The sequence below is a fragment of the Lactuca sativa genome, chromosome 5 (assembly GCF_002870075.4).
Source record: "Lactuca sativa cultivar Salinas chromosome 5, Lsat_Salinas_v11, whole genome shotgun sequence".
Taxonomy (NCBI): Eukaryota; Viridiplantae; Streptophyta; class Magnoliopsida; order Asterales; family Asteraceae; genus Lactuca; species Lactuca sativa.
Window position 1 is genome coordinate 366428071 of NC_056627.2, and position 13388 is coordinate 366441458.

The 13388-nt window shown below is 33.8% G+C and overlaps 4 protein-coding genes across 4 annotated transcripts; 2 read left to right on the plus strand and 2 right to left on the minus strand.

Annotated features, from left to right (window-relative positions):
* Positions 1-2703: 2703 nt before the first annotated feature.
* LOC111917601 (uncharacterized) lies at positions 2704-3938 on the minus strand. Its single transcript, XM_052763944.1, has 3 exons — positions 3792-3938; positions 3381-3459; positions 2704-3275 (listed from the first exon to the last, which is right to left on the minus strand). The coding sequence occupies exons 1-3, from the start codon at positions 3936-3938 to the stop codon at positions 2704-2706; spliced, it is 798 nt and encodes a 265-aa protein (XP_052619904.1).
* Positions 3939-7066: 3128 nt separating this feature from the next.
* Positions 7067-9123, plus strand: LOC111917635 (fatty-acid-binding protein 1). Its single transcript, XM_023913306.3, has 4 exons — positions 7067-7525; positions 8261-8507; positions 8635-8726; positions 8845-9123. The coding sequence occupies exons 1-4, from the start codon at positions 7141-7143 to the stop codon at positions 8982-8984; spliced, it is 864 nt and encodes a 287-aa protein (XP_023769074.1). The 5' UTR covers positions 7067-7140; the 3' UTR covers positions 8985-9123.
* A 128-nt stretch (positions 9124-9251) lies between these two features.
* Positions 9252-10193, plus strand: LOC111917636 (chemocyanin). Its single transcript, XM_023913307.2, has 2 exons — positions 9252-9652; positions 9724-10193. Exons 1-2 carry the CDS (start codon positions 9403-9405, stop codon positions 10077-10079), a joined length of 606 nt encoding a protein of 201 aa, XP_023769075.1. The 5' UTR covers positions 9252-9402; the 3' UTR covers positions 10080-10193.
* Positions 10194-11518: 1325 nt separating this feature from the next.
* On the minus strand, positions 11519-13348 carry LOC111917599 (uncharacterized). Its single transcript, XM_023913263.1, has 4 exons — positions 13108-13348; positions 12069-12820; positions 11926-11950; positions 11519-11820 (listed from the first exon to the last, which is right to left on the minus strand). Exons 1-4 carry the CDS (start codon positions 13346-13348, stop codon positions 11519-11521), a joined length of 1320 nt encoding a protein of 439 aa, XP_023769031.1.
* Between the last annotated feature and the right edge of the window lie 40 nt (positions 13349-13388).

Sequence of the window (13388 nt, forward strand, 5' to 3'; positions counted from 1 at the left end):
AAGAGGTAAAATGATTTACTGAATGGATTCTTAAATTTGGTGAAGGTACTATTGGTTGACCCAATGATGGTGAAGTTGAAGTTGAATTTCCAGAAGATGTTATCGTTCCCTTTACGTATGACCATATTCATTCAATTGTATCCACTATTTATTCATCCTTTCAGAACCATCTTGATGATCCATCATATTTTCAAGATAAATCTATTTTGGTCTCTACAAATGAAGAAGTCGATGCTATCAATGACTACATGTTATAATTGATAAAAGATGAAGGGAAAACGTATATGAGTTCATATTCTTTATGTGAGACCGAGGCACAAGATTCTTTTGATGAATCGGTATACTCTCCATATGTGTTGAATGGTTTTAAGGTTTCTAGAATTCCCAACCATAAACTTATACTAAAAAAAAGATGTTTCGGTCATGTTACTTCGTAATATCGACCAAACCAAAGGACTATGTGTGTCATATCCATTTTCACGGTCAGAAAAGACCGATTTTGTTTATGCTTTATAAAAATCAGAGCACCTCTTTTAATAAAAATGTTGCAGAATTTGCTCACAGAAAAACATGATAAATACATTATCAAAGCATTTCCGAAGAAATGTATTTTTATCCATTTTAAAACATTTGGGATGTCATCGTCAATACAGAAACATAAGCATAAACGGAATTTACATTCATTTACACTAGTGATCTACATCTCTTTTAAACCCCTCAGTGTAAAGAAGCTTCATATAGACACTTGTGATACAAATAAGCTTGAGTGGGTCAGGTTGAGAAAACTGGTGAGTACATAGGATTTTCAACCCACAATAATATAATTATTATGTTAAACATCAAACAATCAACCCAATTACCCATCCTCGTTATCTTCTTTGCTCTTAAGGATCTACCCTAAGATTTAGCCATTCCTCGTTCCATTCATTCCTAATGAGTATCCTAAGGAATCGACACTAAGTCTGCATAGTTGTAAGGGTTTATCTCGTTTATTGACATTATCGTTTTCGAGAGTCCACACGTAATACCTGTCAATGGGTTTTTTAGAGTACACCGGGTGAACACATCGTTCACACCACCTACAAGTTGCGAGTTTGCTAGTGTTCCACTAAACTGTCTAGAATAGTCCGTGGTTGTCATCCATACTCTGCTAGATGACGGGGCCATCACTTGGGTCATAGTTTGGCTCATCGTTTTGGATCATCACTTAGGTCATCGCTTCGCACCATATTTTATCACTCATATATCATCGCTCATCATTTATCTCATCTTTCATCGCTCATTATTTATCTCACCTCTAATATACCCATGTTTTACCTAACACATTTTGTAGATATAAAATACATATACAGTTTAGATCATTTAAAACATGTATAAAACGTTTCATCCAACATATACAACAAGTATTTAGACAATATAGACACATAGCACGTAATTTATATAAAATACTTCATATCTATGTGTAAGATGAAAGTAAGTAGGCACCCACTTGTTAAAGTGATGATTCCAAACTCGGGCAGCGCTTCACTTTTAACGATTCTATTTTCCTTCGACGAAACCTAGCATTATCATCGCTAAATTTTAGTCTAATCTTTATTGCGACTAATTATTAGTCTAGATTCATCATTAACTCAAAGTCTACTTTCATGATCTATCAAGTATAGGGATGGAAACGGGGCGGGTTTGGGACGAGTTTTGATAATCCCGCCCCCGTCCTCGAATATGAAAATCGATCCCATCACCGAACCAATTCCCAACGGGGACCCGTTTACCAAACACTATCGGGTTTGCGGGTATCCCTACGGGGTAACGGGGATCCCCGTTTAACATTCAAGTTAAGAATAATTTTGATGCATTGAGAATACAAAACCATTAGACTTAGTGATGCAAGCATAAATTCATATCCAAAATAAATTTGATAATTTACAAAACCATTAAGAGCATACATATTTGTTCTGATACATAAGTGGTTACTAGTGGCAAAAAAAGACAATAAAGACACTAGCATTCATAAACCATAATCTCATTATTACTCTAGGTATTATGAATAAAAAAAATGTCAAAACACTAGCACTACAAATAAACATTAAGCTATCTCAAGAAATTATCTTTAAGTCGTTCACAACAAAGAAGATAACTCAAGGAAATTAATATATATATATATATATATATATATATATATATATATATATATATATATATATATATATATATATATATATATATATAATCAGGGGCGGACGCAGGAATTAGTAGTAGGGGTTGCACAATTTTTTTTTTCCGGTCAAACATAATATAAAACATCTAACACAATTTTTTTTCTGGTTAAACCTAATATAACATCGATCTATTAGAATTTAAATTTGTCCTCTTCGTGCAGACATCTTTTGAAACCGCTCCATTACTTTTTCATTTTCAACTTTCGCAAGTGCTTCGGTCTCGACATTACAAAGCAATGTGTCGTTCAAAAATTTATAGCCAAATTTTGTTACACAAGTTTGTCTTCAAGAGCTTCATCTTTGAAAAACATATTTCTACATGTGCGGTCGCTACGGGTAATATCAAAGCTAACTTTAAAAGCTTATAAACCAAATGATAAGATCGATGCTTTCCCGTACTAACCATCAAACGAGAAAGGTCGGAAATACCTTTCAAACTAGTGAAACGCTCATCTTTGATGCAAGAGTGATAAAATATCTCAAGTTATCCTTCAAGGTCTATCATATCTGAATCATCAAATTCATACTTGTATAACTTACCCAACTTCAATAACTTTGATTTGTCAAATTGTGCAAATGAACCACAAGGGCTCAAAGCACCCATGTATTCTAGTAATTGCATGCTTGTTTCACTAAATTGATCCCAATATTCTGTAAGTTGCATATCTACCACCGTGTTGAAGATTTCAACCTCAAAATGCAACCTATCAGTCTTTGTAGTCCCACGGTTTCTCGCACCAATATACAACTCTTCCATATCTAAATTATCAAATTTGTGTGTTTGACAAAAAGAGGATACTTTTGGCAAAATGCTAGCAAACCCTATGTTTCTAAAAGATTGCAATGCCTCCATTGTCCCTTTAACCATCGAAGCCGCTTCTAAAATGTCTAGATCTATTCTTTGAAGTTGCTTTGACAATGTACCCATGAGGTGTAAAATGGCATACATCATATGTAAGTAAAACACGAACTCATAGGATTTAAAATATATTAAGATTCCATATGCTTGTTGACGCTTTGCCAATGACCCTCCCTCCTCTTTCACAAAATCTAAAACTACAAGAACATCCGCAAACAACTTCATCAAACTTGTGAGTGTGTTGAAATGTGAACCCTATCTTGTTTCTCCCGCTCGAACAAGTGTAGTCTCTTGATTTAAACCTCTTCCGGTTTCAAGTTCACCACTACACAAGCATTTTTGCACCCTTCTCTTACTTGCTCTCGTAGTAAGTCTTTTCTTCTACACGAGTCACAAACAACATTAACCACCAACGAAATTTGCTCAAAAAAGTCACTAACACCATCATGCTTCTTTACTACAGCCACAACTACCAATTGAAGTTGGTGTGCAAAGCAATGTACATAAAAAGCTGTGTCATTCTCTTGTAATATCAAAGCTTTCAAACCATTGAATTCTCCTCGCATATTGCTAGCCCCATCGTAACCTTGTCATCTTATCTATTAAAATTTAAAACAATATATATATATATATATATATATATATATATATATATATATATATATATATATGTATATTAAATTAAAATAACAAAAAAGTAAAGAATAAATTACCTGACTAAAACTCAATTTATTACTTGTAAGTACTTCATTTATGGCGTTTTTGAGTGTCAAAGAAGATGTATCCTTCACATGCACTAGTCCTATGAATCTTTCTTTCACAAAGCCAATACTATCGACATAATGCAAAACAATAGCCATTTGTTCCTTTTTTGAAACATCACTAGATTTATCAACTAGTATAGCAAAACATCTTGACCAATCTCTTCACGAATACTCAAAAGTACTTCTTGTGCAAAACATTGGACAAGTTCTTTTTGAATTTTAGGGGAAATTAGTTGATTGTTTTTAGGAGCATTTTCTAAAGTGTTGTTGAAAATATCTTCACTAGTCTCTCGAATGGCTTTTAACACTTCAATGCAAAGCCTTCTATTTTCCGAGTTAACCGACTCGTCATGACCACGAAACGGTAAACCGGTTTTCAATAAAAGTCTAACAACAATAATAAAAACACGTAATCGAGCTTTATATTTATGGTCCTCTGCTTCGGTTTGCCTCCTCAAGACTACATTAATAGCTTGTTTTTCCCTCATAAAAGTACTCACACTTTTCTCTTGCTTTGTTGTGAAAACTATCAACACCACCCACATGAGTCCGAAATGCATCTTTTTTATTCCAAGTATCAAAACCTTGGGAAACAAATGCATCTCTCCCTCCTTTTTGTCCCATGAGGTCCCCACACAATAACAATATCAACAATATGCACTATTATTTTTCGCACTATATTCCAACCAATCAAAGTCATCAAACCATGAAGGAACGAATCTTCTAAATCTATCACCTATTTTTTTAGGAAACTTCTGTGCCCTTACTTGACATGTCCTTGAAGCAAATATGCTCTTCTTACATCATCTCTTATATTTGATTTGTAACTTGTAATCAATGGCCTATCCGTCGAGTCCTTTGGAAGATCTTTAAAGTCAACATTATCATTAGGTTGGTTAGAGCATGGTGTTTGTAAAGTTGCATTAGAAACCGAAGGGATTGATTGATTGGTGATTGGTGTTTGTGGAGTTGCATTAGGATTAGAAACGGAAGGGATCGATTGATTGGTGATTGGTATTTGGGAACATTTTTCGCCACTTTCATTAGTTTAGGTATGTCTTTTGGTAAAAAAACCACTTAGTTTAACCTATAAAAACATAAGAATTACACCTAATCAAACAATTACTTCAATAAAACAAGTTGCTTTCACCTAATCAAACAATAAATTCAATAAAAACATAACAATTACACATAATCAAACAATGACTTCAATAAAAAAAACATAGCAATATATAACTTAAGCAAACAATATAACTTCAATAAAACAAATCAATTTCATCCCAAGTCAATCAATAACTTCAAAAAAACATATCAATTTCAAATATCTAAACGAATTGGTAGTAAAACTTACTTGTTTCATTGTATAATTGTATTGTAGGGCTTTGAAGTGGATTTTGTTAACCAATAAACCAAAACAGTCGAAATTGAAAGAAGATAGAAGTTGAATTAGTTGATCGATACTTGCTTCAAGTCTTCAAGAGTCTATCGATTGAGTGATTGAGTATTGTTGAAATCGATCAAGGATTGTGATCGATCCAATAATGAAATCGATCAAGGATGAAGGATTGTGAGGTCACGAGTCCGACAGTAGGCTAACGCTCGAAGTATCGAACGAATTTTGGAGGTAGGAACAGAAGTCGAGTAGTTGATTCTGTATTGTAATCGTGTTTTTTTTCCTTGTACCGATAATAGATAATTACACACTCAATTAATTAAGATTGGGCTATCTTTTTTACAAGCAATTAGCCCAATTGTTAATTTATCCAATTAAGTTTTATTTTGGGCTTTGGACAATTGGATTATTAGACAATAGTTGATTAAAACATTGGACATTTGGGCTCGTTATTATTATTATTATTTTTTTTTCGTTTGGTAATTCCGGAGAGTGACAATATTTTTTTTATGTAGTTGCACAAAATTTTCTTAGTAGTTGCACGATTTTTTTTACATCGTGGCACAATCGGTAAAAATTAAAAAAAAATTATATTTTTTCTACTACGTGCGCAGAAGCTAGGTGTTGCCGGTGCCACACCGAGCACCTAGCTAGGACCGCCCCTGAAGTAGATCAATCAGTATAACGACTTTGAATCACTAATAAATCTTATTTCCAGGTTCATAATAATGATATTATATTTAAATATAAGCTATATGTAAAATATGATAGACTTATTTCACTTACAAGGAGTTTTATTAAAAACCGGGCTCCTCTAGAGCAGAGTTTCTGAGCCGAAAAACTCTTTTTCTCGGAGCCTTTGTGCGCTTCGGGGCTTTCTTCTAGCGCTAGGGAAGTTTCCTAGGATTTAGGGGGGTTTAGGGAGTCTAGAGAGAAGTTAGAGAGAGAAAGAAAGGCTTATGGTGTGAAGAAAATATGAAGAGTTCATCTCTTATTTACAGGGGTTTTCTCGTAGAGTAGGCCATAAGTTTCGTCTGTATCTTCCGCGTACGAGCTTCGTTTTCTACGTTCTTTATATCCGCGTGTTGGTATTTACGAGTACTACAACTTTCATTTAGACCTTGTCGGCTAATTCTCATTCTATCTCTGATTTGCAAAACTGTATCGAATTTATTGCGCTCGAAGAGTAGGGACTAAGTTTCGTCCATATCTTTTGCATACGAGCTCTATTATCGACGTTATTTATGTCCACGCGTTGATATTTATGACTACTACAACTTTCATTTAGATCCCGTCGGCTAATTCTCACTCTATCTCAAATTTATAAAATTGTATCGAATTCGCCGCGTTCGAAGAGTAAGGACTAAGTTTCGTCCATATCTTTCGCATACAAGCTCCGTTTTCGACTGTCTTTTTATCGTTGAACTCATATTAACGATAAATTCATTTCTCGTTTAGACTTTTTTGGTTAAAAATCGGCCGATCTAAAATTCGAATTTTGAGTTGTGCACTGCTATGCTAAATCTTAGAAAAATCATAACTTCCTCATACGAAGTCAAATTTGGATGTTTTTTTATGCACACTCTCGGTTTAACATATACTATGATTTTCGTTTAGATCACTAAGGCTATAAAGTATTTTATCCTAAATTCACGAAGGTTAAAGTTTGAAAACATTCTGTAATTTAGTAGAAAAACTGGAAAAGCTTTGCATAAACGTAGCCTTCTATTGGGGTTAGGTATCTTCTTAGAATTTTGATCATGTAAAAGAGCAAAAAGATGTCGGTAATAAAAGCCCACCAAGGCCCATAAGTAAGTAATGTGAAGTGTGAACAAATCCACCGATCAATTCGAGCCAACAAGGCAACAAACAACAATCAAAGTATCAAACTCGCCGGAGAACACAATGGTGTCTCTGCGCTTCCCATTCTCGTTTTCTCAGCCCGCCACAACGCGCGTCCCCTCCGGCGCCTTTTCACCTGCAAATATCGCTTGCTCCGTCGCCGTCTCTGCCGCTATCGGCGCTGGCATTTCTGCTGGCATTTGCTTATCACAAAACACTACCAGTCCATCTCTTCATAACGCATTGAACTCATTGCTTTCCAATTTCTCACGCTCTTCTCCCCTATGGGGTTCACTATCTCTCTCCGACGGTTCCGGCGATGTGGTCACCGAATCAAAGACTGGATTTTCGTTTCCGGCAGTTTTGAAGGATTCTCAGGGGCTTCTAGGGATTGGATTGAGAAGAAAGGCTGTGTTTGGGCTGAAGAACATCGATGTTTACGCCTTCGGTAATCTAATTCTAGAAATTTTCTGCTCAATTAGTAATGTGTTTACATGAATTTCGATGCCCTTTGTTTCTTTCCGCAACTTCAAATTCAGTGATCGGAAACCTAAGAAAGAACACTGAACTCCCTATTGGTTCTCATTTAGCTAGATTAGTGCACCAGTTATTTGCAGTTCTCTTTTTCAAAATTTTAAATTGATATTCAATTAAAACTTTAAAAGGCAGGCGTCCACTTTTTGAGGGGTGTTTGGATGATTGTTTTGAAATGCAAAACAGCAAAACAACGATATAAGGGTATATAAGTAAATTGACTCACTTTATAGAAACAGTTGGAAACTGATAATTGTAAGTTGTAACTTTAAGTTATAATAAAGAGTTTTAAAAACACATCCAAACACTCAGTTTTCTTGCAATATGTAAAAACCAAATCAGTTAGCACTAAAACCATTCTTTCCAGCCATAAATGTTTGATTGTAGAAATGAGAAAACAAAAAATAGCAACATACTTTCATTTATATGTGTAGTATATTATCCTACTTTTTTTTTAATTACAACATCATGCTTTTAATTTTTTTTTTCTTATTAAGGCATTGTACTCTGAAAAACCTACCCGCTTATACATTCATTTCTTTGCTTATTAGAATACTTTCATAAGTGTTTGGTTGCATTTTTGCATAAACATTGGTTGAAGTAATCTAAAATTGACAAAAGGATAAATCAAAATGCCCTTTAATTTTAGGTGTGTATGCGGATGATAGTGATATCAAGAATTTTCTAAGTGAGAAATACGGAACACTTTCAACCACTGAAGTAAAGCAGAAAAACATCACTCAAGAATTGATGGAAAGCGATGTTAGTGTTACTGTTAGACTACAAATAGTTTATGGAAAACTCAGCATTCGATCTGTTCGTAATGCATTTGAGGATTCCGTGGGAAACAGATTAAAAAAATTTGGAGGATCTGATAACAAGGAGTTGCTTCAAAAGTATGCCTTTTTTTCATCCACTTTTATCACACGATAAAATCTGTCTATATGTTTTGTTTATATTCTTTACATTTTCACATGTTGTTTAGTTAAAACTTAAAAGCCGTTTTTATATTTGATTTGACAGGTTCACTTCTCAGTTTAAAGATGAATACAAAATCCCACGTGGATCTATCATAGACCTTTCAAAAGAAAAGGGCTACGTGCTCCGGACCAGTAGTAAGTTCACATATTTAAATACTATAAATTATCAGTATGTCAAAAAGAAACACTCATATATAGCTTATAGCTTACCAGTATTAATTAATATTGTTCTTGGTTCAAACAAATCATGTAGTTGATGGGAAGGAAGTAGGAAGCGTCCAAAGTCAACTCTTATGCCGATCAATTTTGGATCTTTATATAGGCGATGAACCTTTTGATTCAAAAGCAAAAGAAGATATTGATCTCAAATTGGCATCCGCCATTACAAAGTAATAACTGATTCCATATACATCGGAATCATCTTTTCTCCTTGCAAATTGGTTTTGTATCCAAAGCAAATATGTATGTAATATATTATGTATGGACTTTTAATCTATGCTGGTTTTTAATGTTTAAAAATCATTTTATGGTACGAGATGAATTAATAAATGATATCTATGTGGATAAAGTGTTGGTGATATAAATAATGATTCTTTTTTGGATTGAATAATATAGTGTCTTAATTTTAACTTTTTAAGGGTTAAAGAAACAATGGTTAAACAGTTTGCATAGGTAACTAAAAAGGCTAATATATAAGATTTGGTAGAAATGAGAAGGGTATGTTATTGTTACACAAGAAGCTTACTTTCAACCAAATGCACAAAGTAGTACAAAAATCATGATCATAACATGACAACCATACACATAATCAATGTGTGCACTACTCCTTCCTAACTTATACCATCTTTTTTTGTATGAATTTAACAAACCCCAAGTTGGTGTAAAGAAAAAAATGGTAAAGCGGGTAAGAATGATGCTTCGTTTTGTGTTAATAATGATGATCAAAGGAGTGATGACCGAAGTGTATAACGTTGGGGATTCAGATGGTTGGACTACTCCTGTTAATACAAGTTACTCCAAATGGGCGTCTTCAAAGAAGTTTCATGTTGGTGATACTCTATGTAAGTCCCTCCTTTTTTCAATACCATAAAAAAAAAAAGAATATGTAATAATATGATTAAACATTATGTAGGGTTCCATTATGACCCAGCGAGCCATAATGTGGTGCAAGTGAACCAGATGGGTTACCGGTTATGCAACATCAGCAGCAACGCACGTGTGGGTGTAAAAACATATGAAACAGGGAATGATTCATTCAGAATAAAGGGACCCGGCCATTACTACTTTATTTGCAGCTTTCCGGGCCACTGCAAAGCTGGGCAAAAGCTGGATGTCAGAGTCCTCAAGAAGTATCCGATGACTACACCAACACCAACACCAAAAACGATAGCAATGGCACCTACCTCGCCTGCAAATGCTCTCTACCCCTACCCTATTACCTCCTTATTGTTTGGTACCATTGTTGTGTCAATTATTTGTGCAATGTGAGTTGCTTAATTAGTTAGTATTATTTATGAATATTATGCTTTTTTTTAGCGACTTTTAATGTTGTTGATTAATTTGTACCACTGGTTTTTTAATCCACCTTCTTCTATTTAATCATGGCTCATGAGAATCGATTTCGATTTCTGTATTCTTTTAAGAATGTTATGGACTTACAATAAAGCGGAGTCAATCATGGGGAAGGAAAAAAAGGTAAATTGAATATGAAGTTTAACTTGGCTGCTTTGCACACACTAAAAAAAAGTCATTTAGTTTGGATTTTTGTGCCATTAATTTTAGTTTTTAGTGACACTTTTCATATGCCATAAAAGAAATAAACACTTTTAGTGGCATTTTGTGTAGAATGATGCGTAATTTAGACGAAAAGCTCACTCCCTCCATCAAAATATTCAATTTCCTCTTTTCTTTTCTCTCCAACGAAAACCTAGCTTCCCTCCCCGTTGAAAATTGAAATCCAGCGACTTTTCTATTCCCTCCGTTGAAAATTCATTCTCCCTCCTTATAGTTGAAATCAGAGTTTAACTGAATCAGGGGCGGAGCCAAGATTTAAGATTAAGGAGGCTCACATTGTAATCATATACTAAAATATAATGTTATACCTGCATAAAGTAATAAGTCTAAATTTTTAAAAAAATGACAAAGAATTAAAAACTTGTCTCCATTAGCCTCAATCTTCAAACGTTTTCAGCTAACTAAAAACATCGATTCATATTCATCCATTAACTTGCAAATATTAAAATAAGTAATTATAACATAGATACATATGGTTCATTTTAGAAAATTAAAATATATATATAAACATAAGAAATAGTACCTTATGCATTTTAAGTTGTGCTCGTCTTTGTTTAATGGAATAAAAATCATCTATAATATCATCCGTAGGAAATGTATCAACAATCTCTCTCTCGATGTTAACAAGCAAACAAATTTTAAGAAAATCATCATTCATGGTATTTCGAAGTCGTGTTTTCACAATTTTCATTGCTGAAAATGCTCTTTCAGATTTCGCAGTAGAATAAGACGAATCAATCCATCAAGCAAAGGATAAATACCTGACTTTCCTGTTTCATGTAGGCCTCTGCACAACTCAGAAATTGTAGAATAATTTTTTAGTTGTGAGTGATTTTGCACATCTAGTTCATAATGTTGTAACTCATGTTTCAACAAATTCCTTTCTTGCTCTGTAAAGTTCATATGATAATATGATGTTGCCAATTTACATATATCCTCAACATTTAAGGATTTTCTTGGATCTAGCATAACACTGAGACGGAGGAGCTCTGTTGCAGACTCATTAAATCTAGAGTTCAACTCTTGCAACTGACTATCAATAGCAGCAATAAATACTTTAACTCGGTAGTGATGCTCTATGGTTATATTGTCTTTTTTATAACGTTGGCGAATTACATATCTATAAGTTTCATTTATGTTAGGGACATATATGCTTTTTTCTCACAAAAAGAAACCACTTGGTCCAAAAGCGATTGCCAACCTTCATCTCTCAACTTTTGAATCAATATTTTTGTTGCAGAAACCAAGGATAAAGCATTAACAATATCAATAGATTTTTGTTGTAAAGTTTGGCAAAGCTTGTCAATTATCCCGATTATTTCTTTCATCATGTGCATAACAATGACAAAATCGAATGATAATGCATGTGTAAGTGCATATGCTGCATCACATCTTTGAGAAGATGTAGAACCTTTTATAGCAATGTCATTCAATACTACACAAGATGGACCAAAAAATCTCATCAAACTGCATATTGATTTGAAATGAGAGCTCCACCTAGTATCTCCATGCCTCTACAATGTTTGTATTTGATTTATGCCTTTTCCACTCTCAATTTCTCCAACCTCAGTTAAATGAGAAATTTCAATAATTAAAGCATCTTGCAATTGATCATTACGTTTGGAAGAAGAAGAAGATATGACATTAACTACAAACTTTAAGGTTTTTAAAGAAGTTATGTACCTCAGTCACATCTTTAGAGGCTGCAATTAGAGTCAATTGTAGTTGATGTGCAAAACAATGTATGTAATAAGCGTATGGACATTCCTTTAATAATAAAGCTTGCAACCCATTCCATTCTCCACGCATGTTACTAGCCCCATCATATCCTTGACCCCGGATATCTTGAACACTAAGTTTATGATAAGATAAAGAACATAGTATCTCATTTTTCAAGGTCAATGAAGTTGTATCATTAACACAAATTAAGTCCAAAAATCTTTCTTTGACATGCCCATCTTGGTCAAAAAATCTCACAACAATAGCCATTTGCTCTTTCTTAGATTCATCTTGAGACTCGTCAACTATTAAACAAAATTTTGACATCCCGATTTCATCACGAATTGCTTTTTGTACATTTGTAGCTAAAACATGTAATATTTCTTTTTGGATATCTGGTGATGTGTACTTTGCATTTTGAGGAGCATTTTCTAACATAACATCAACAACAGTCTTGTTATAAGAAGCAAGGAACTTTATTAATTCAAGAAAATTCCCTTGATTTCTTGAGTTAGGTCGTTCATCATGACCTATTAAAGCACATCCTTGAAACGTGAGCCATTTAATGGTTTCAATAGAAACTTTAAGGCGTAGTCTATTGTCCATAACTTGTTGAGTCATTTGCTTCTCTATCACATTCTCTATGTGACATAACTGGTTTTTTAGATCTTCATAGCACCTAACAGAAAAATTATGCGTTGAGGCCGGAGTCTTACCTTCATGTACAATGAAAGCACAATCTTTACCATAATTTACTTTTTTCCATTAAACCCGGATATGGTAAATGTATCTGACCTGAATTTTCCAATAGGTTTTTTTTTATTGAAAAGGAAGTAAGGGAAGCAAAATGCAACATCTTTTTTCTCAGAATATTCCAACCACCAATTTTTTTTGAACTAAGCTTGTTGAAAACTGCAATAGATCCTCTTGGACCACTAGGACTGAATGAATACTTTACTTTTTGAAGTTGGTAGTTTAATATATAATCGTCTAATCTCATTACGTTGGTTACGTGGATAGCTTAAGATTGAAGGTCGTTCTCCTGGATCACGAATCAAAGAATTTGACATATTATTTTTTTCATGCTCAATATTATTGGGCTTTTCAATATTATTATTCCTATCAGGTTGTGGCTGTGTATTATGAACATCCTCTTCAATATTATCACTAACCGGATGCAATTGATGGTCACGTACATCCTTTGTTCGTTTGAAAAAAGAATCGATGGTTCTTTTCGTTCTCATAATTTATCCTATAAATTTATAATTATAATAAACCAAATTA

What these genes read in the sequence shown, in the direction of transcription:
- LOC111917601 (XM_052763944.1), bottom strand. Translation starts at nt 3,938, where the DNA reads ATGGCTATTGTTTTGCATTATGTCGATAGTATTGGCTTTGTGAAAGAA. An exon ending in ATAAATTGAGTTTTAGTCAG is followed by an intron (nt 3,460 to 3,791) that starts GTAATTTATTCT and finishes TGACTCGTGTAG; the next exon opens with AAGAAAAGACTTACTACGAG. An exon ending in TGAACTTGAAACCGGAAGAG is followed by an intron (nt 3,276 to 3,380) that starts GTTTAAATCAAG and finishes ATGTTCTTGTAG; the next exon opens with TTTTAGATTTTGTGAAAGAG.
- LOC111917635 (XM_023913306.3), top strand. Translation starts at nt 7,141, where the DNA reads ATGGTGTCTCTGCGCTTCCCATTCTCGTTTTCTCAGCCCGCCACAACG. An exon ending in CATCGATGTTTACGCCTTCG is followed by an intron (nt 7,526 to 8,260) that starts GTAATCTAATTC and finishes CTTTAATTTTAG; the next exon opens with GTGTGTATGCGGATGATAGT. An exon ending in AACAAGGAGTTGCTTCAAAA is followed by an intron (nt 8,508 to 8,634) that starts GTATGCCTTTTT and finishes TTGATTTGACAG; the next exon opens with GTTCACTTCTCAGTTTAAAG.
- LOC111917599 (XM_023913263.1), bottom strand. Translation starts at nt 13,348, where the DNA reads ATGAGAACGAAAAGAACCATCGATTCTTTTTTCAAACGAACAAAGGAT. An exon ending in CCTCTAAAGATGTGACTGAG is followed by an intron (nt 11,951 to 12,068) that starts GTACATAACTTC and finishes CATTTAACTGAG; the next exon opens with GTTGGAGAAATTGAGAGTGG. An exon ending in AGAAATTGAGAGTGGAAAAG is followed by an intron (nt 11,821 to 11,925) that starts GCATAAATCAAA and finishes CATCTTGTGTAG; the next exon opens with TATTGAATGACATTGCTATA.
- LOC111917636 (XM_023913307.2), top strand. Translation starts at nt 9,403, where the DNA reads ATGTGTGCACTACTCCTTCCTAACTTATACCATCTTTTTTTGTATGAA. An exon ending in TCATGTTGGTGATACTCTAT is followed by an intron (nt 9,653 to 9,723) that starts GTAAGTCCCTCC and finishes AACATTATGTAG; the next exon opens with GGTTCCATTATGACCCAGCG.